Source organism: Eucalyptus grandis, chromosome 7 (assembly GCF_016545825.1).
Source record: "Eucalyptus grandis isolate ANBG69807.140 chromosome 7, ASM1654582v1, whole genome shotgun sequence".
Lineage (NCBI taxonomy): Eukaryota > Viridiplantae > Streptophyta > Magnoliopsida > Myrtales > Myrtaceae > Eucalyptus > Eucalyptus grandis.
In genome coordinates, this window is record NC_052618.1 from 26451157 (window position 1) to 26473708 (window position 22552).

A 22552-nucleotide genomic window follows, 5' to 3' on the forward strand; every position below is an offset into this window, starting at 1 on the left:
AAGGGATGGAGACTCGTATCAAAAGGGACAAGGGAAGAATTTAAAGAGAAGAAACCAAGAAGAACCATACAAAGCAATTAAAAATATTCTTAAAGTAAGCATTAACTTAACTTAGCCGGATAATAGTATTATCATTAGTATACTTCTAGAACTTCGGCTTGCCTCCCCCTCCTCCTCTATCTCTCTAACCTTTCTTCGTCTCTTCAACTTCTAGAGGGGAGGGATTTGCCCTAGATCTCTCCCTCCCTCCCTAGTTACTTTTTCTTTTATTTCGTCTTGTTTCTTTCTTTACTCCCCCGATCTAGTTTTCGATCTGAGTGCTTTTCTTCATTATCTAATTCTAAATTTAGGAGTTTTAATGAATAAACTATTTGCCTCTAGTTTCAATGGTGTTCACAGTAATTCGGGTGTCAAATTGTACTTGTTCAATGTGGTTTTGTTAAAAGTTTTGAAACCTCGCATTGACTAAATGGCTTGCTTTCATAGGTGTCAAATTTAAGCTTATCCAATATGTTTATGTTGTCTCCATATGGTGATAATGTTAGGGATGCCAAACCTAAGCGAACAATATTGAAAGACAAAGTCGTAACTACATATAGAGATCCCAGCATGTGCTAATCATTGATGATGATTCATGATTTGGTGATTGGCCGCTCTTCCTTTGGCTTGGATATGGTCATAGATCCGCTTTTTTGAAGGACAAGCATGTGATTATCCTTGCCAACCAAGCTCGATGATGTACCTTGATTTCCAGTCTTTTGTTTGTAGACTTGCTTTGTTATGGTAACTTTTGAGATTTCCTATGAATTCTTTTATGTATCATTTTGGTAATGAAGAAATTTCTTTTGACTACCTAAAAAAAAGAAAAAAAAAGAAAAAAGAAAAAGAAAAACCTTAGTAGGATAATTCTTGTTTTGTTCTTGGTGAATTGATTTCTACATCCATTTCTGACGAAGAAGCCAGAATTACAACGGGATTGTTGTAAAATATTGTGTTGCGAATATATAATAGAGAAGAGATTGAGAAGAGAAAGCAAGTGAACACCAGAAAATAGTAGAGAAAGCAAGATGAGAGAGCTTTATTTCTAGTATCTCACTGTCGTGTTTCTGTGTTGTTGTGTTGTACATCAAAACTAAACTCCTATTTATAGGAGAACAAGAATGTACTTATCATTAATATCAATGTATCGAATGATACATGTATTGGATAGGGGAGATGAACGTTCATTGTATAGGGAGATTTATTTAGAACATTTGATACAAATGTACCATAATAAGTACATTGGATAAGATGAATATAATGAATATTCATTCATGTATTCTATTCATTCATGTATTTCATAACACTCCCCCTTGAATATTCATTGTATTCATTATGAATGTGCATCGAATGATACTGCTTCATTAAAAACCTTAAGCCGGAAAAACCCAGTGGGATAAAAACCGAACAAAATGGAAAAAGAGTGTAGAGCACAAAAGTTATGATCTCTCCATTTTATGGATGCATTAATTGCCTCGCTAAAAACTTTAAGCCGGAAAAATCCTATGGGAAAAAAACCGGACATAAAGAAAAAAGAGTGCAATGCATATATAGCCACTCCTGGGCTAATCATTATTGCATCTTGTGAACTAGCCACATATCAATGCTGCAATGCATACTTCATAATATCTCCCCCTCAATAGAGCCATATAGCCACTTCTGGGGCTAATCAATCTTACATCTTATGAACTCGCCTCATACCAATGCCATATACTAATTTCTCAAAAGTTGATGTTGGTAATGATTTGGTAAAAAGATCTGCAAGATTATTTATGGATCGAATCTGTTTAACATCAATTTGTCGACTTTCTTGGAGTTCATGAGTATAGAAAAATTTTGGCGAGATATGCTTGGTCCTATCATTTTTGATATATCCTCCCCTGACTTGTGCAACACAAGCAGCATTATCTTCATAAATTATAGTGAGAGAATTTGTAACCGGTATTAAGCAACAAGAATTATGAATATGTGTTATAACGGATCTTAACCAAACACACTCTCTTCCAGCTGCATTTAAAGCAATAATCTCAGAGTGGTTAGAAGATGTAGCTACTAGCGATTGCTTCGTAGAACGCCAAGAAATAGCGGTGCCGTTATAACAAAATAAATACCTGGTTTGAGAGCGAGCCTTATGTGGATCGGATCTATATCCAAGCATCAGCATATCCAACTAAACCAGAGTTATTGGAATCCTTGGAATAATATAATCCCAAATCTATGGTTCCTCGGAGATAACGGAAAATATGTTTAACTCCATTCCAGTGTCTCCGAGTTGGCTCAGAACTAAAATGTGCTAATAAATTTACCTCAAAAGCGATATCTGGTCTCGTACACTGTGCCAAGTACATCAAAGCCCCAATTGCATTGAGATATGGTACTTCAGGACCAAGTATCTCTTCATCAGATTCTCTAGGACGAAATGGGTTCTTTTGGGGATCTAGAGACCTTACAACCATAGGGGTGCTCAATGGGTGAGCTTTGTCCATGTTGAAACGTTTAAGCAATCTTTCAACATATGTTGATTGATGGACGATTATTCGATTTGCTTTATGCTCAAGCTCTAGACAAAGACAAAGTTTGGTTTTACCCAAATCTTTAACTTCAAACTCCATTTTCAAATATTTAGCAGTTTCAGCTAACTCTTCTAAAGTTTCAATTAAATTTATATCGTCGACATAAACTGCTATAATAGCAAATCCGGTTTCTGATGTCTTAATAAATACGCATGGGCATATATGATCATTCTTGTACCTTTCTTTAATTAGGTACTCACTTAGGCATTGATACCACATGCGATCGGATTGCTTTAACCCATACAAGGATCTTTGCAATTTTATTGAGAATAAATTGCGGGGAGTGCATGCTTCTGGTATTTTGAATCCCTCGGGAATTTTCATATAAATATCAGAGTCTAATGAGCCATATAAATATGCCGTCACAATGTCCATAAGACGCATTTCCAATCTTTCAAAGATTGTTAGGCTAATGAGAAAATGAAATGTAATCATATCCATCACATGTGAATATGTCTCATTATAGTCAATCCCAGGTCTCTGGGAGAATCCTTGGGCAACGAGTCGGGCTTTATACCTGACAACCTCATTTTTCTCAATTCGTTTTCGGATAAATACCCATTTATATCCAACGGGTTTTACATTATCGGGGATACGGGTTATAGGTCCAAAAACCTTTCGTTTAGTTAGGGAAGCTAATTCATCTTTAATTGCTTCCTCCCACTTAGGCCAATTTTGCCTTTGAAGACATTCAATAATAGATTGCGGCTCACAATCATCATCTATAATTTTATGAGCAACCGAGAATGCAAAAGCATCATTAATGATGATTTCATTTCGATCCCAAATTTCATTACAATATGTAATGTAATTTTCGGTATTCCCGGGGCTAGTGTTCCTTTCATGGGTTTGAGCCTCTTCAGGGGCAATAAGCTCTTTTGGAGCAAATTCCTGATTTTTTCCCCTTCGTTTTTGAGGAGCAGTATCTTTTGATCCTATCGATCTACCACGCTTCAAGTGCGGGGGATTTTGATCCATTTTAGCATGTTTTTCGGGAACAGCTATCCTAGCTGGAGCATTTGCAGCTGGAATATGAGACTTCGTTACCTTAGTAGCATCATTAAATGCGTTAGGAAGTCTATTAGCCATAGCCTGTAAATGGATTATGCGCTGCACCTCGTTTTCACATTCATGAGTCCTTGGGTCTAATTGAGATAAATTTTTCTCATTCCAGGAGAAAACCTTAACTGGTTTTTGTTTTACAGTCATGGAAGTTGTAGGTATCCCAATTGATGGAAACCTAGTCTCATCGAAATGACAATCTGCAAACCTGATAGTAAAAAGATCACCAGTAGTTGGTTCCAAGAACCTAATGATAGACTGTGAATTAAACCCAACATAAATGCCTAAATGGCGTTGGGGACCCATTTTCGTCCTTTTTGGCGGTGCTACAGGCACCTGTATTGCACAACCAAAGGTGCGTAGATGTAAAATATCTGGTTTATAACCAAGAACTATTTGAAGAGGAGATTGTAAAAGACTAGCAGTGGGGCGTAATCTTATTAGAGCTGCTGCATGCAAAACTGCATGACCTCATGCTGTATCATTGAGATTCGTTCTCAATAATAGAGTGCGGGCAATGATTTGGATATGTTTAATCAAGGATTCTGCCAATCCATTTTGAGTATGAACATATGCAACCGGGTGCTTAATCTCGATTCCGAGTGAAGCATAATATGTATCAAAACTCTTTGTTGTAAATTCATCAGCATTATCCATCCTTATGCTCTTAATTGGATAATTAGGGAATTGTGCCTGGAGCTTTATAATTTGCGCAAGTAAACGTGCAAATGCGACATTGTGTGTAGATAATAAGCAAACATGGGACCATCTACAGGATGCGTCCACTAGTACTATAAAATATCGAAATGGTCCACTTGGTGGTTGTATTGGTCCACAAATATCACCCTGAATTCTTTGCAAGAATAAAGGAGATTCAAAATCAACCTTTGTTATAGAAGGTTTGATAATGAGCTTTCCTTGTGAGCAAGCCTCACAATTATAATCTTTGGACAACAATACCTTTATATCCTTTAAAGGGTGCCATTTTGTATTTTGAATTATCCTACGCATCATTAAAGTGCCAGGATGACCAATGCGATCATGCCACAGTCCAAACTGATCATGGCTTACCAATCTCCAGGATGTGGTGGCATAGGTTTCAACAGCTTTAATCATGACAAAATACAAACCCATAGAAGAAGCTTCTAGCTTCTCATGGATGGTCTTCAGGCCCATCTTATAAGAGGAAATGCTAATATATTCCTTATCTTGTTCATAAACAGTCTCAATATGGTACCCATTACGGCGTACATCTTTGAAACTGAGCAGATTCCTTTTTGATCTAATGCTCAGAAATGCATTCTCAATATGTAGGATTGTGCCATTTGGCAAAATAATTGTGGCATTCCCAAAATCATCAATAATTGGAACATGACCTGATATTGTATGGATTTGCGCCTTACGCAATGTCATACTCGAGAAAAAGTGTCTACTACAAAATATAGTATGTGTTGTTGCACTATCAAGCAAACAAACATCTTCCTTTTTTTCGGTATTTTCCATTTGCATTTATATTGACAACTTCAGGTGTCAAGTATCATAAAAGTTGCATATTAGTTATATAGTCGAATAAAATTTCAAAAATAAATATTATATAAGGTTCATAAGCATTTCATAAAGAACAATAAAAAGTAATACATTTAAAGCGAAACAACATAAAATTCGAAATTCAAATTATCATCAACCAATCTGATTCATCAAAGTAATCAGAGGTCTTCAAAGAAACCAGAGACATCCAATGATGCATTTGCTACTTCAGGAGCAAGAGGAGTCCCACCAATGGAGATATTGTTGGCCTCAACAGTGGTTATGGCAGTAGGATTGATTTCAATGGCATGAGATTCACCACCCTTGCCCGTATTCTTTAAAGATGTCTGGTATAGGTCAACAAAATGTTTTGGCATACGACAGGTACGTGACCAATGCCCAGTCATGCCACAGCGATGACAAATACTTTCATTAATCACATTCTTTGGCTTCTTTTCTTTGCCATGATTCAGGCCAAAGTTTAATTTCCTAGGGCGGTTAAATTTCTTCCATCCCCTCTAGGATTATGTTTTTGCCTGCACTTATAGCCCTTAAAATGGCCAGTATTTTTCTCAAAGTTGGCATGTGCTTCAGGCAATGCTTTTGAGCTAGCAGGTCTAAGATCATGATTTTTGAGCAGCAATTCATTAGTTTGCTCGACAGTAAGAAGCACAAAAATTAATTCATAATATGTGGCAAACTGACGTTGCCGGTATTGCTGTTGCAATACAATATTCGAAGCATGAAAGGTGGAGAAAGTTTTCTCAAGCAATTCCGCATCAGCGAGTTTGATACCGCATAACTCAAGCCGAGAAACGATATCAAATAAAGCAGAATTATAGTCAGACACTGATTTAAAATCTTGCAGTATGAGATTTTGCCAATCATATTGTGCTTGAGGGATGATAACCGTTTTGGTATGATCATACCTATCCTTCAACCTCCTCCACAAGATATGAGGGTCTCGAACGGATAAATATTGAGTCTCGAGGCTCTCATGCAAATGACGACGAATAAAAATCAGTGCATTTGCTTTATCCCTTTCATTTGAGGTTTCATCCTTTGTAATTGTATTGGCGAGACCTTGCCCTTGGAGGTGCATTTCCATGTCAAGGCACCATGATAGATAATTCTTTCCACTCACTTCCAGGATGTGGAATTTGGGCTTTTCAATATTTGCCATAATCTTTGCAAAAATAAATCCTTAAATTAATTAAAAGGATTTTCAAATATCCATCACTATTTCAGGAGTAGAAGGATACTTTTAGATTTGAAATTTGGCTTCGGGCCAATAAAAATGAAGAATTGATAGAAGAAGATGAAGTTTAAGTTGATCAATAAAAAGAATACCTACTTTGCAAAAATTACTTACTCAGTCGGTAGATCTTCGTGCTTACAAAAATTACTTACTCAGTCAGTAGATCTTCATGCTGATAACGTGTTGTAAAATATTATGTTGCGAATATATAATAGAAAAGAGATTGAGAAGAGAAAGCAAGTGAACACCATAAAATAGTAGATAAAGCAAGATGAGAGAGCTTTATTTCTAGTGTCTCACTGTCGTGTTTCTGTGTTATTGTGTTGTACATCAAAACTAAACTCCTATTTATAGGAGAACAAGAATGTACTTATCATTAATATCAATGTATCGAATGATACATGTACTAGATAGGGGAGATGAATGTTCATTGTATAGGGGAGATGTTTTTAGAACATTTGATACAAATGTACCATAATAAGTACATTGGATAAGATGAATATAATGAATATTCATTTATGTATTCTATTCATTCATGTATTTCATAACAGGGATCCTGTTTTAATTAATTTTCTCGTCTTTAGATTTATTATTATCTGAATAAGATTTCAGTTCACAATGTTTCAGTTTTTATTATTATAATAATTTGGTTAGGAAACATCATACATTGTTGTTAATGCCTATATGATTAGCTCCTGAATATGAATTAATCTTTAGGTATGAATTTTTCCTTTAATTATAGGCATAATATTTATGTCCATTATTAATGATCTCTTGACTTCTTCGCATGCTGATGAGAATGACCGGAGCTAGAATTACTAATAGGTCGTGTAAAATGTTCATTCAGAGCAGTTCTTCGAATCTTGTGGCGAGGTCTCTAATTAAATTTTGGATACTCCTCCTGAACTGCATCTGAGTTCACATGAAATTTCTTTTAGGGCCAATGGCTATGGAGTTGTTTTCGAAAGACATCAAGCCCGCATTTGGTACGCTTGATAATTCAAATTTTGTTTGGTATTGGCAAGGGATGCTTATATTACTCGTGATCGACCATGGCTATATGATTTGGATGTTGTACATTGTGGGAGAAGAAGTTTCACGACTTGACTCATTAGAAAGGGCATCCACATGACAAAAGTCAACACTGGAATTACACCTGCATGACACTATTAATTAATTTCTTATCTTTTCTTTTTATAACCCCATTTTTAAGTGCATACGTCACTGTCACCTTGAATTGACTGTATTATTCTGCACTTTAGCATTTTTCTGAACAGTTAGAATTCTATTTACACTACTAGGAATAAAATTAAATGTGAGACCCACTCTTAATTTAAACTTATTTCTTACTTTTTTTCCTTCTTTTTTGTTTGAATTCTTCATTTTCCCCTTTGATACCAGTGTCTGTCTTTTCAAAATAAAAAAAAAGTTTATTTGGAAGATAGCCAACTATTATTGCGTTAATGAGTTGTATTAATTTTTTTCAATTTTATACTAGGAAATCATATTTTAAAAATAACCTAAGCACGGGTAAGAGTAAAAAGATTAATCTACTCGTTTTACTAAATGTTTAGATTTTTTTATGTACTTAACTTTGTCATATTTGTATTTTTTACATATATCTTTTAAAAAATTGTGTAGTAATGGCATGAAAAATAAATAAAATCTGACTATTTGATTTATCAAACGAAACAAAATCTGAGCCGTTAAAACATATTGAAGTTATTATTAAACAAAAACATTCATTAAAAGTAGTAGACGGATCCTTTTTACTATTAAAGATACGTAAGTTTTTTTTTTTTTTGAATAATGGTCACTTAGTACAAAATAAAAATATATGTATCATTACACAATAACCAATTGGTTATCTGTCAAATAAATTATTAATTGGGAAAAGAGGGACACACTATCCCTAAATGGCAAAAAAAGAAAGAAAGAAGAAGCTTAAATTACGGGTGAACCTTCTATTAGATCGTATTCTCTGTTGTTGGGGTAGATTGTAACTGCATTTTTTTTTTTTTAAAAGTTTAAAACAAGTAAGACATGTGAAAGATAATGTTCTAAATTTAATGTGGCAGGGGTATATACAGAAGGAGCGGAAAAATCGCGAGCCAATAAATTATTATCTCGTTAAGGTTTGCTTGATAATGTTTCATTAAGAAACAAGGTTTACCGATTACACCGTACATATCACTGTCAATGTATTCTTTAGTTAGCTTTTGATTATTAATTTTAATATTGTGATGAATATGTTATTGTCAAGTTTTGGCGTTTCGTTCCTTTTCCCGTGTCCTGTGTCTTTTTATATGATGTCCTTCCCTTTCTTGCTATCCCATTTTTCTCCCCTTTAAAAGATTCTCAATCGTGTTTTGCTACCCCCTTCCATCCCAAACTAGTTCGCCCTTTCTTGCTATCCTATTTTTCAACCCTTTCTACAATTCTAAACCCATGTCGACTGTCTTTTGTTATGTGCATTCGTCCCGCATCGGTTTCAATTTACAACTAAGACGAGTTTCGAATGTTTAAAGATGCAGAAATCCACATTTGCTTAAGGCCTCCGTAAAGAGGGATTGAATTAACATAACGATTAAAGATATTGAACTCTTGAATGTGCTCGACAAATTAGATTAGTGGGAATAGAGAATTATACATGTTGACTATTGGATCGTAGTTTACATGTCATTGATGTTAGGTACCGGTGGCCAGGTGGGGCTTTCTCAATTAATCGAGCCTATTCCCAAACTAGGACTGAGGTTGAAACCGGCAAGCAAGAATTAAATAAGAAAACCTTGGAAAAAAATTAAATAGGAAATAATTAGAAATGAAAGAGTGGCATCGAGTGGGAGTGGTCTGAAGGTCACGTCGTGGCGTGTGACGTAGATTCCCATATTGATGTAAGCATATAGAATAACAAATGATTTTAAAAATATTTTATTCAAAATGATTATTTATATTACTTTAAATAATTAATTAATGAAAAATATTTTCATCAGTAATAACTATTTATGTCTAAATATTTTCGTGAGTGGTAAAAATATTTCTCGTTCATTCATATTTGTTAATGATATAATCGCTCATTTTGAGGAAAATGTTCTCAAAATCATTTATTTTTATGAAATAAATAATTTTGGAAGAAGAACAACGCAAGTGCAATAATTTTCATATGACGTTCACTTGATTGGTGTAACTTCTTTTCGTTCACTTAAGTGCCACATTAGAGTAAAATCAATTATTTGAATGTCATTTTCAACAAATCATCACATGTGGAATTTTTCAATGCTTTATATATATTTTGAATATTTTGAATTTTTCTTTTCCTTTTTATTCTTCCTTTTTTTTGAGCTTGCGAGGTCTTGAAAAAAGGGCCAAAAAAAGGAAAAACAAAAGAAAAAAGAAAAAAATTAAAAAATTAAAAAAATTCAACATTAGTATCGGTAAGACCACATAGGACCATCAGCATCCACATGGAATTTTCTAGTAAAACAAATCATTGATGACACTCATTTAATTTTTTTTTTTTTTTTTTTTTAAATTTGTAAGTGAGCGAAGAAAAGTTATGGCACTTAAGTGAATATTGTATGAAAGTTATGACATTTACGCTATTCTTACCCTAATGAGTTTTTTGCTTGATAGGGAAATTCTGTGTCAACTTCTTAGTGAATGACAATTTAGTGCATGGTCTGCTAAAACCGTGTAGTGACGGCAAGTAATTATGCTTATCAGTAAGAATAGCTTGGCCGACTCTCTCGCTCGTTTGGAGCCATTAGGTGCATAGCACATCGATGACTTTGGAATCAATGATTTGGAGTCATTAGGGGTATAGCAAACAATGAATTTAGACTCTCTCTTTCTCTCTCAGAATCATTTATTATAAAATTATGATACCGTTTGATTCAAGTGATATAATATTATTACACTGTTTTGTTTCATGAATGACACATATCGTAACGGCACATTGCGTTAGAATTCCCTAAATATTTATAAAATCAAAATTGGAGAGAATATAAGCATTTTCATTTTTTTAAATAGTCAATCATGATTGATTAGTTCACTACGCCATATATTATTAGAAATATAATATATCACATCAAATATTTGTCTATATCTTGATAATTTATTTGTGATTATAACAAAATGTTAAGCACATAAAGTGCGATAACATTTAAATAAAAATTGTACTATCATTTCGACAGCCAATCATCAGTGTAATATCCCATCTATACTATCAAGACTTTACAATTTAACAAAAAAATAACTGTTAATTAATTATAACTAATCTATGCTGAAGGTTTAAATTTAGCCATACAATATGTGGTGTACTAAATAAACATTATTCATCGAATGATTAACAATATGAGTAGAATAATAATTATATAACTACTCAATTTTTAATTAGCATAATTATAACTAATATTATTAGTGAATTATGAATGGTATAATAACTAATCATGAAAATTTGGATAATCTTACCTAATAGTGAGAAGCTAACATCGCTTGTTTTGGAGGTCATGTGCATATTAGAGCTTTTTTGAGAAAGGTGACAAATTAGCAGATAAATTAATCGTTTGCCGCTAACCGAGCAAAAGCTCTACCTAGTTCTGATAGTGAAGTGAGTGGATGGTTTCCAAAAGGTTAGGGGTTTTGAATAGAATCAGGCCGGTCCCTGTCGTGAACTGAGGCCCTCTACATGTTATCTTTTTCTGAAAATATTTTCACAAATATAATTATTTTCTTAAAAACTGTTTTCAGCTATCAGAAACACATCATCATACGTATGGTCGAAAGGACGAAAGTGTCCTATCTAAATAGGTCAATTAATAATATGGGCGTGTCATTTGCAAACTTATTAATGTATAATCAAATAAATTCGGTCAGTCAAAATGCACAAAATTAGGACTCATGCATACTACCATGCATATTTTCATTAGGAAACTTTTTATTAGGAGGTAAATAGTGACTTGAAAAGATTTGAACTTGGGATCTCTTGCTTTGATGTCATGTAAAATTTTGTGGAACCATTATGTATTGTTCTAAAAGTTTAAGTTACACGATAAAGACATAATTTAATATTTAAATATTCTATTAGAAGTCATGCCAAAGCATGAAGGGATGTAACATATTTTACTTGACTACACTTGCTATAAATTCAAAATTAGGTTCTCAATATTGAGAAATTATATTGATAATTGCTTCGATAACTCGATGGGAAAATGTGGTACCCAGAAGGTTTCTTGGGGTGCTAACCCTTCCTCATAGGTAACCAAACCCTAGACGAATATTCTTTCTAGTTCTCACAATATGACCAGTTCCTTCAAATGCTCACCTAGCTCCGCAAACATCCCAGGCCTTTAAAAAAATGATTGGCGATGAGTCCATCGCTTTGTTTCTATTTCCAAACCATATATTTAAGTTTCCGGAAATTTCCCCTTAATAGCACATGTCACTTTCGGCCTCCGGTCCGATTTGAGGGAGGCGCTACCCCTACATGCGCGGAGGATTCCGTGGATGAATTGAACCCGTCAGCTGGTTTTCTTTATTTTTTGTTTGCTTCTTCCCCCTTTCCCCTCTTTTGAAACAAAAATGTACCATGATGTCATTGTGATTCCAGTGGGAACGTGAAACTTCACCAAACCCACTTCCGATACAATGTTAGAAGTCCCAATCCTAGCTTAATCTAATAGGAAAAACGAGATCATATCTATCATGATGTGATGTGACCTAGTTGGATGTTCACAAGATGATGCAATTACCACATAATTGCGTCTCTTTCGTCTAATTCAAGGCAAAAAGGCGAGATTTTGAAGAGGGACTTCAAGACATGCTCCTCACTGGGCACAGATATATTTTGCAAGACACATGACTGAAGTTGGGGGCATATGTAGACACTAATGAAATTAATTGAAATTAAAGTGTCATATTACCACATTATTTAATCAAGTAAATATCAATTACTAGGGTTTGAGCTAGTCTCACCCTTCCCTCCATCTGTTTCGATTTTCTTCAAGTTCTTTTTTTTTTTTTTTTTTTTTGTACTTTTCCTCATTTTCTCTCCCAATCTAGATTTGGGAGCTGTGCTCTCTCGATCTAGTTCTAGATTTGAGAGTTTTAACTCTCCAAATCTAGTTCTAGACCTAAGAGTTCTTTTCTTCCGGTTTATATTTGGGAGTTTGATAATGTTTTCAGGGATTTGATGCCCCTATGCTACGTTTATGTAGGGGTCTTTTATCTTCGATTTTAATGAACTCAGGAGCTTTGGCGTTTCGCTAAATTATGAAAATTTGCTCTCCCAAAGGCTAGATTTGTATTTATTCAATCTATTTTGATTGTCTCTATGTGGCGATGGTGTAGAGGAAATTGAACCCAAGCACGCAACACCAATTGGCAACGTCGTAATTATTGGAGAAGAAATTTTTAATGTGTGCTCATCACTGACAATGATACGAGATCTGGTGATTGGCCGTCAATTATTTTGCTTGACAAATATGTTCTTTTGGAACGACTGTGTGCTTAATCCTGCTAGTGCTTTGTTGATTCCCATTGTTTTTTGGATTTGACTTTGTTGTGTAGTATTCTAACCTTTGCTTTGCTTCGATTTGCTTTACCATGAAAGTCCATGTATTTTCTGTGTATCCTTTTGAGTCAATATAATTTTTTTTTGACAAAAAAAAATAAAATCAGTTACTTGGTAAAATAATATGTAATGCCTTGTGCATATATATTTGCTCATATCTCTTATCTATTATCCATACGTCATATTATTTGGATAATTCAAGGTACAGAAATTGCCACGTGGCCCAATGTTGATGGAAATTGCTACTAATTTTGGTCACGCACAAGTTACCATATAAACTATAATTAATTCTGGTCACTTACCAACTTTTTATCTCACTCAATTCGAAAAGTATCAACATTTATTTATACTTTCGAAAGTACCGACTGTTTTATTAATCTACCAACATCTGTTCTAGTGGCTCATTAACTGTGTTAAATTATTAATTTATACACGAAATCACCAATATTAGTTTAATTTATTTTGCAACAATTGTCAACAGTTGTCAACGGTTGTCACTTTATGTTCCCAATTTATGTTAGTAATTTATTAACTTTTTACTGACAAAAAAAAACTTATTAACTTTTTACTTGTTAGGTTTCGAAATAACCACAATTGGTCAACATTAAGTTACCAACTGTCTTTTATCAATTTTCATCTTGTATGATTTTGAAAAGTTTTGACATGTATATACTTCCAAAATTACCAACTACTTTAATAATTTATCATTATGCATTTTTCTGGCTCGCTCACCATGTCGAAGTTACTAACTTTTTACTTGAAATTATAAACTATAATCTGATTAATTTACCAACATTTTCAACATTAAGTTATCAACCAATTTTAGTTACTTACCAACTATTATTTTGCTTGATCTAGAGTTGTGCAAACATTTAATTTTACTTCAAAAATAACCAATTACTTTAATAGTCTACCCATACATTCTTTTTGTGGCTTACCAACATGTTCGATACTAACTTTTATTAAATATTTCCAATCTTAATCTATTGATTTACAGATAAAATTGCTTTGCAGTGTTTGCAAGGTCACAACCACCGTGAGCACCTGTCTTTATTAACAGGGAGCGCCGGCGCAGGGAGGCCTAGTCACAATCCGACGTAATGTGGTGGTAATGGTTGAGCCGGGGGTAGAGAGAGGTTTGGATTTGAATCTCTTTATTGTGGTATATTCCACGAGAAAGTAGGGACAATCTGGTCATTATAGGGCGACCCTCTAGCTTCAGAGGCATATACCTTCTCAAGTTCATCATATTTTCCTCCATCGCTGTTTGTAAAAAGTTTCTTAAATGGATATCACTCACGTGATTGTTAAGCTAAATTTGCATACTGATGATGTACATAATTTGTAACTCACAAAGATCGATGTTAAACGACATTGGAGAAGTGCACTTCTTTTTTCAATACGTAATTGTTACAACTCAAAACATTTATTCAAGAATGGTAAAAGTTAATGATGAACATTCAATTTGCATACTCCTAATCATCATCGAGCATGTCTACAAATAGCTTTCGTTTTAATCCATCCATCTTAGGAACAGCCATTTGGACTAAAGCCTAGCTTTCTTCCAGCAACATCATACACCACTTCAAACGTTCTCTGTTGCGTATTACCATAAATGACCAGATCACTATCAGCACCATTCGCTGCAAAAGCTAGGCAAACATGCGAGGCATCCTCGACGTAAAATATCCCGCTTGGGTCCAAGTCGATGTTGACTCCCTCGGCGAAAGAGAATGTTATCGATGGGATCACGACTGTGCTCTCCTTGCTAAAGTCATAGCAAGTATCGAAAAGGGAAACTGCCGGCGCTGTCGTGTAATTCGCCATCGCTTTCCTGACTGTGGTTCTCAAGGCGCTATAGGCTGTTGGAGGTAATCGGGTAATGACAGTTCCCGAGTCGATAATCGCGCTTCCATTTGAAAAGACCGTCGATGGTATTGATAGAGGTTTTCCCTCTACCCTGATTCCGACGATACTTATTCCATAGAATTGCGAGCTTTGTGGGACCGTCGATAACGGCGTGAAGCTAACTGAGCTCGGTGCTGTGCTGTCCTTGCCGAAAGTCAAGTGTCCAGTGAAGCTAGTGGAAGAGGGCAAGCAGTAGGAGAAATATTTTCCATATGTGGCCGCTGTTTGTTCCACGATGGAGATATTGCTGTCTGAGAGTCCGATCAACCCTGCAGCTGTACCAAAGAGGCCTTGGTTGTTCTCACCGCAGCCAAATTTGAAATTGTCGATCACCTCCGTCGGCGATATTGTCAACTTCTCAGTTGCGAAGAAGCCTGTCGAAGATGAATTGTCCCCATATCGGATGGAATATTGACAAGTTCCGTTGCATCGCGAACCACCTAAAGATCCAAGAGCATAATACGTTGCTTTAATTACTTCTGGTTATTCTTTCTTGTGATGGTTTTTAACTATTAGAATCAGATATCCCTCATCAACGCTTGAAAAATATTCTAGTAGGATATCATAAGAATTAAATATCTCAAATGGGGTTGATATTACCGTGGCCGGAAGAAAGTTGAGAGCATGCTGTCGAGGCACACGAGACATTGGAATAGGACGATGATTGCGATGGGTTAAAGATTGGGTCAGACTGATTGTAGCAAGATCCCACGCATGGCTGGCACTGGGTCCACGTGAGAGGGCTGCCGGTGTCGAAAATGAGAGTGAGGTTCTTTTTTGGCGTGCCAAGGCCGACGTTCACTAAGTAGTTGCCAGTGCCAATGGTGATGCCGGACTTCGCTGGAAGACTTGCCACCGCCAAAGATTTTAGGCTGTCGCTGCTGTTGAAGGATTTGGACTGAATCCACTTCACCCTTGATTCATCTTGGAGCAGGATTTTGGTGTGATTCAGAGGATTTTGGTCTTGAACAAGCTGAGAGCATGGGCCATGCTTGTGAATTACCTCCAAGGTCGACTTCCGGTTGCTAGCTGAAAGCATGTCGTGTGAAAGTAGCAGATTAGGTGAATGGTCAGTCGATAATCCACTGGTCAAAAGAACAAAATAGATTGTTTTATCTTTGCAATCGACGAAGACTTCGGTTTGGTCGGGTCAACCTCTTAAACATGTGTTCCCACTCTCTCCTTTCGAACGACCAGGCTTCTTGAATAAGACACATCCGATGATCACCATCACTGTATGACCAAGTCCCTCCACTAAATGTAATTTAAAATATTCGGGCGAGCTAATGCAAAAGAGACGTATCACCTGCCTATATGTCTTCTTCTAATCACCCTCTCACCTCTTAATTTTCCCATTAGTAGAGTTTAAAGCAAAGCCAACTTAGCCAAGTTGTATCAGAACCCAACAAAAGTATCTGGGTGAAAAATAAGGAGGATTCCATGGCAACTCACAGGCGCAAGGCATGACTTGAGAGAGAGAGAGAGACCTTTGGTAGTGGAAGGTGAGCAAGAAGGAGAAGGCAACAGAGAGCTAACTGACACGGTGTGGCTTGTAATCTTCCCTTCTACTCCATAACTATAACCTTGATGCATGGAGCAGATCATGAGGACTTGGAGAGAGAGAAAGAGGAGAGCCCTCTTAAACACGCAGAAAAATGAGCCCTCCATTGATCCGAAGCCGAAAGGAAGTAAAACGTATTTGCTTTTCCAAGCCACTGCTGAGAATGCTCCCTCGTTCTGCCTCTTATATAAGATTAGAAAGCCATACACGTCATCCTTTTTGTAATTAATCACTATTTCCGGTCTGTTCGGTTATGTTATATGTAGTTCTAATGAGTTACTGAAGGAACGAGCCCCCATGAGGAATTAGTCGCCTTCCTCCCCAAGACTTGTTAAACAACAATCATCGAGCACGAGAGCCGGTCATATATCTAATAAGATTGACAAGTTTTTTCTCCGACCCCTAATGGTAGAGTGTCTAACCATACTTCTAATTAGTGGGTCATAGTGACTTGCGTATAAACTTAGTCAAAATAAAATGCGGGTGATATCTATACTTGTAACCACCATTAAGAGATATGGTTTGAGGAAATTTCCTCTAATTAGAGTAATAGGAAAACAAGTCCCAAAAGAAAATTATAGGGGATAAACTATAGTCTACTCATGTATTATTATGTGATTTTATGCTACTTGAAGGGTTTGTTTGTTTTGCAAAATATATTTAAAAAAAATGATCAATGATATCCCTTAAAATAATATGTCAATGAAAAATATTTTAATTATTTTTTTGAAAATGTTCAAACATAAATTATTATTGGTAATGAAAAAAAATTTCATTGATAATATTTCAAACAACACAAGTTATCGATTTTGGGAAAATATTTTACAAATCATTCATTTATTGAGAAGCAAATGAAATCTAAAGGGAAAATACAATGGGAAAGGAATACATACTATGATGCTTATGGGGCCTAATGTCGAGCAGTTAATCACTCTCTCTTTATATCTTTATTTTAGAACCACCTTCATCACTTTTAATTGCTAAGTTATAGTTTGAAAAATTGACCGGCTATTTAACAGCGGTCGACGTGGGATGCGTAAAAAAATAAGCAAAAGAATACGAGGCCGTGTCCATTACGTTTTATGTGGGTGTAATTACTTCCTATTCAAGGAATAAGACGCGGCAAGGCAGTAGCTACCTCCCTCCACTATACTTTTGTAGAGCGCATGGGAGCCGGCCAAATGTCTGAAGAGTTCAACAGCAAAAGTCAAAGGAGACCGCAGACCAAGCTACCCTTTCTAATATTACTACTTTCTTAGCCCCAAAAAGTTTTCTTTTTATCATTTTTTTTGTGATGCCACTCAAATTCAAGAATTTAATTTTTTTTTAGGACATTATAGTATGCTCAACTATACTTCACGTTGAGTAATTGATTGGTTAAGTACCGACATATGCGCCCCAAAGTTAGTGTAGCGAGAGATGAGGATTTGGTCGGATGCGGGAATAGTGAGAGAAGACACGGTCACGAAACAAGTCTGCCGGGGGAATTATAGTTGTCGCTCCGGTCGAAGATGAGATGAAACGAGCTCCTTTTGAGATGACTTGGTGGTGTGGAACGAAAGACTTTCGGATGCTTCTGTCGTGATGATTTGAAAAGAGGATGGAGACTAATGTGAAAACGAGTGAGGAAAGTTCCAAAAGAGGAAGCAACGAGGAAAGATATAGCAAGACCTGAAAGAAAATAAAGCGCTACCGCATACGCACGTAAATCTTGTCTAATGAGATTGCAAAAGTACCAATCAGATTAATGTGTTGGAGCCCACAAATTCATTATGGCCTAGACTTAATCAATAGTTTCACACTCGTCCCCACAAGGAAACTCAATTGAATGTCGATCTCACGGTGTAAAATCAAACTTTTAGGGACGGCATGGGATTGTGCTTTGCGCGCAAATGGCGGGTGCCTCCCTAGTCAGGAGTTCACATTACCCAGCTCGGTTTAATTTGCTTAACCAGCTCGATTCAAACCCATCATAAAACAGGACGGTTCAAACACGATATAGACAAGGAGAAGAAAGTGAACGAGAGACTCGATGTAATTGATTGAAAGTATGGGCATTATGCGACTTGGGGATCAAGACAATATGACTATAATTTAGAGCATCTAACATCTCCCACATGTGTAAACCAGTCAAATGGGTGGATCAAATTGGGTTTGAGTGGATCGAGAATTGATCTGACCCATATTCAAATCCGGGCTCAGTTTGGAGACACAAACCGATCCAGGCTGTAATAATTGATAGTGTTCTCCTTAAAAATGAACCATAGCATATCAAGGAAAACAAAAAAAATCCTGGCCAGGTAAAAACAGATTAAACATAAACGAAATAAAATTAGTAAATAAGAAATTATTAAAAAATAGTCCGCCCAAATAACCTGTATTTTACAAAGTGACCAATACTATTGCTCGACCATCATCTCCTGAAATAAAAAATTATACTAATGGTCATTTATTTTTTGAAAATGAATGATTTGAAATATACTTACAAAAAACATATCTATTGCTTACAAAAATTAATGAATGAAAAATATTGTCATTATCAATGCTGATGTAGGAACTTACTACATGATGTCCTTTGATTTTTCATCAAAATGGAACTTCATGAAACACATGGACGTTCTCTGATTTTGATACAGAGAATTAATCTATTGCAACTTAATTCTGTTGCAAAAAACAATGATAATGATAACTAGGTTATATCTCAGTAATTGCACTCTTATTGTGTAGCTTTATTATTGAGAAAATGATAGATCTATCACCATAGGTCATCTTTTAACGCACTAAATGGAAAAAGAAAAAAGAAAAGAAAGGAAAGCAATTGCACGTGTGTTATTTCCAATATCATCCACTCTTCTTTTTTTTTTCTTTTTCTCAGCCAAGCAAGTCAAATTAGATTTGTGAACATCAACTAGAACACTGGCATATGGCGGGATATCATCCACCTGAATTGGTGCGTCTGCCATATGATAGTGTGCGCCGTTGTGATCCAATTCATCAACGGACATGTAGCATTGACACACTACTGTTGCTCAACCCTCGCATTTACGAGAAAGTCTACATCATCACATCCTACCAAAAAGTCATTGCAAGCATGACAATTGACTCTGTAAAGATATTGTTTGTTCTCTTCGCCACCTTCCTCATTAATCGGGTCGGGCTACGATGGCTTTTGCTAAGTAGCATTGGCGGGGTGGTTTTCTCGCTAGCCTCCTTTGGAGCATGCCTCATGTTAATCAAGGTTAGCCACATGAAGCCTCGTGGGCAACGGTCATGGTTTTCAGGGAGAATTACCAAAAAAGTCCTAAACCTATTGCAATTGTGCCAATTCAGCCTAAACTTTTTTTTTGCCAATTTAGTCCTAAACCTTTTATAAATGTGCCAATTCAGTCCTTCCGGCCAAAATTGGCCGGCCGGAGCCGACGTGGACGCCGGCCGAACCAATTTTTCAATAATTTTTTAATTTTTTTTCGATTTTTTAAATTTTTTTCGAATTTTTATTTTTATTTTTACCTCCTTCTTCTTCCTCCGGCGAGGGCCTGAGGCCGACCTCGCCGGCCACCGGCGAGGCTCGCCCGCCGCCACCGGCGGCGAGCCTCGCCCGGCGGCGAGGCCGCCGTCGCCCGCCAAGGCGAGGCTCGGCCTCACCCGGCCATGGCGAGGTCGAGCCTCGCCAGATCGGGGCGACGGCGGCCTCGCCATCGCCGGGCGAGGCCGCCGTCGCCCCCAAGGCGAGGCTCGGCCTCGCCTGACCATGGCGAGGTCGAGCCTCGCCAGATCTGGCGACGGCGGCCTCGCCGTCGCCGGGCGAGGCTCGCCTTCGCCGGCAAGCGAGGGCGAACCTCGCCGGCCGGCGGCGAGGCGGCCGTGGCCAGCCAAGGCGGCGAGCCTCGCCGAGATCGGGCGACGGCGGCCTCGCCGGCCACTAGCAAGGCCCTAACCAGATCCGGCGAGGCTCGCCTCGCCATGGCCGGGCGAGGCTCGCTTCGCCGGTGGCCGGCGGGCGAGCCTCGCCGGCCTCGCTGGCCGGCGCCGGCCGGCCAGAGGAAGAAGGAGGTAAAAAATCAAAAAAAAAAAAAAAAATTCGAAAAAAAAATCGAAAAAATTAAAAAAATCGAAAAAAAAATTAAAAATTATTTAAAAATTGGTTCGCCGGCCAGCTGTCTCGGCCGGCGTCCCCGTCAGCTCCGGGCCGGCCAATTTTGGCCGGAAGGATTGAATTGGCACATTTATAAAAGGTTTAGGACTAAATAGGCAAAAAAGTTTAGGACTGAATTGGCACAATTGCAATAGGTTTAGACTTTTTGGTAATTCTCCCATGGTTTTCATGTTAGGGATTTGCTATGTGATCTTCTTTTCCATCGGGCTGGGATTGATCGCGGTGGTGTACTGCTCGGAGATTTTCCCAACAAGGTTGCGTGTGCATGGGTGCACAATTAGCATCGACATCGGCGTGAAGTAAATGGTGAGTATAGGTTCATCGCTAACGTAGGAACTTCAAGGATGTTCTCTGATTTTTCATCAAAAAGGAACTTCATGAATGGACGTCCTCTGATTTTCATACAGTGAATTAATCTCTTGCAACTTAATTCTATTACAAAATAAAAATAAAAATGATAATGATAATAAGGTCACATTTTAGTAACTGCACTCTTTTTGTCTAGTTTTATTATTGATAAAAAAATGATAGTTCTTTCACCACAGGTCATTTTTTAATGCATTAAATGAAAAATAAAATAAAAGCAATTGCACGTGTATTGCATGTATATTGCAAGTGTGTTAATAATTTCAGATATCATTCACTTGTTTTTTTTCCTTTTTTAGCCAAACAAGTCAAAATTAAATTTTGTGAACACCGACCAGAACACCGGCATATGGCAGGATATCTTCCACTTGATTCGATGCATCTGCCACATGCTAATGTGCGCCACTGTGATCTAGTTTATCCAATGGTCATGTAGCTTTGACAATTGACTTCATGAAGATATTGTTCGTCCTCCTCGCCACCATCCTCATTGATTGGGTCAGGTGGCGGGGGCTATTGCTGAGCAGCATTGGGGGGGTGGTCTTCTCGTTGGCCTCCTTTGGAGCATGCCACATGTTCTTCAAGCTTGCCCACACAAAGCCCTCATGGGCGGTGGTCATGTGCTTCATCTCAAGAATTTGCTATGTGATCCTCTTCTCCATTTGGATGTAACCGATCAAGGTGATGTATTGCTCAGAGATCTTTCCAACAAGGTTCGCATGGGTAAGCAATCTGTGTCGGCATGACGCAGATGGGCGAGTATAGGGTCATTACTGACGTAGGAACTTCATGGATGTCCCCTAATTTTTCATGAAAAAGGAGCTTCATAAATTGATGGATTTTCATATAGTGAATCAATCTCTTGCAACTTAATTCTATTGCAAAAAAATGATAATGCTTACTAGGTTATATCTTAGTAATTGCACTCTTTTTGTCTAGCTTTGTTATTGATAAAAATGATAGATTTAACACCATAGGTCATCTTATAATGCATGAAATGAAAAAAAGAATAAAAGAAAAGCAATTGCATGGGTATAGCACGTGTACTTGACATGTATTACTTAATTTAAAATATCATTCACTTTTTTTTTTTTCCTTTTCCTAGCCAAGCAAGTCAAAATTAGATTTTTGGAACACCAACTAGGACATTGGCGTATGACGGGATATTTTCCACCCGACTTGGTGCATATGCCACATGCTTGTGTGCGTCGATGTGATCCAGTTCGTCCAATGAGCATGTAGATTTCATACCTCGTATTTTTGCGAGGTCCGCATCACTACATCCTACCAAAAATTCCTTGTGAGCATGACAATTGACTTGGTGAAGAAATTGTTCGTCCTTTCGCCACCTTCCTCATTGATTGGGTTGGGCTGTAGCGGCTATTGCTAAGCAATATCGACGGGATGGTCTTCTCGACTGGCCTCTTTCGGAGCATGCATCATGTTCGTCGAGCTTAGTCACATGAAGCCCTTGTGGGTAGTGGTCATGTGCTTCATCTTGGGGATTTGTTACATGATCTTTTTCTTTATC

The 22552-nt window shown here is 37.1% G+C and overlaps 1 protein-coding gene across 1 annotated transcript; it reads right to left on the reverse strand.

Annotated features, from left to right (window-relative positions):
* Positions 1-14394: 14394 nt before the first annotated feature.
* LOC104429777 (aspartyl protease family protein At5g10770) lies at positions 14395-16642 on the reverse strand. The gene is made up of 3 exons (XM_039316725.1): positions 16426-16642; positions 15539-15967; positions 14395-15378 (listed from the first exon to the last, which is right to left on the reverse strand). Exons 1-3 carry the CDS (start codon positions 16604-16606, stop codon positions 14558-14560), a joined length of 1431 nt encoding a protein of 476 aa, XP_039172659.1. The 5' UTR covers positions 16607-16642; the 3' UTR covers positions 14395-14557.
* Between the last annotated feature and the right edge of the window lie 5910 nt (positions 16643-22552).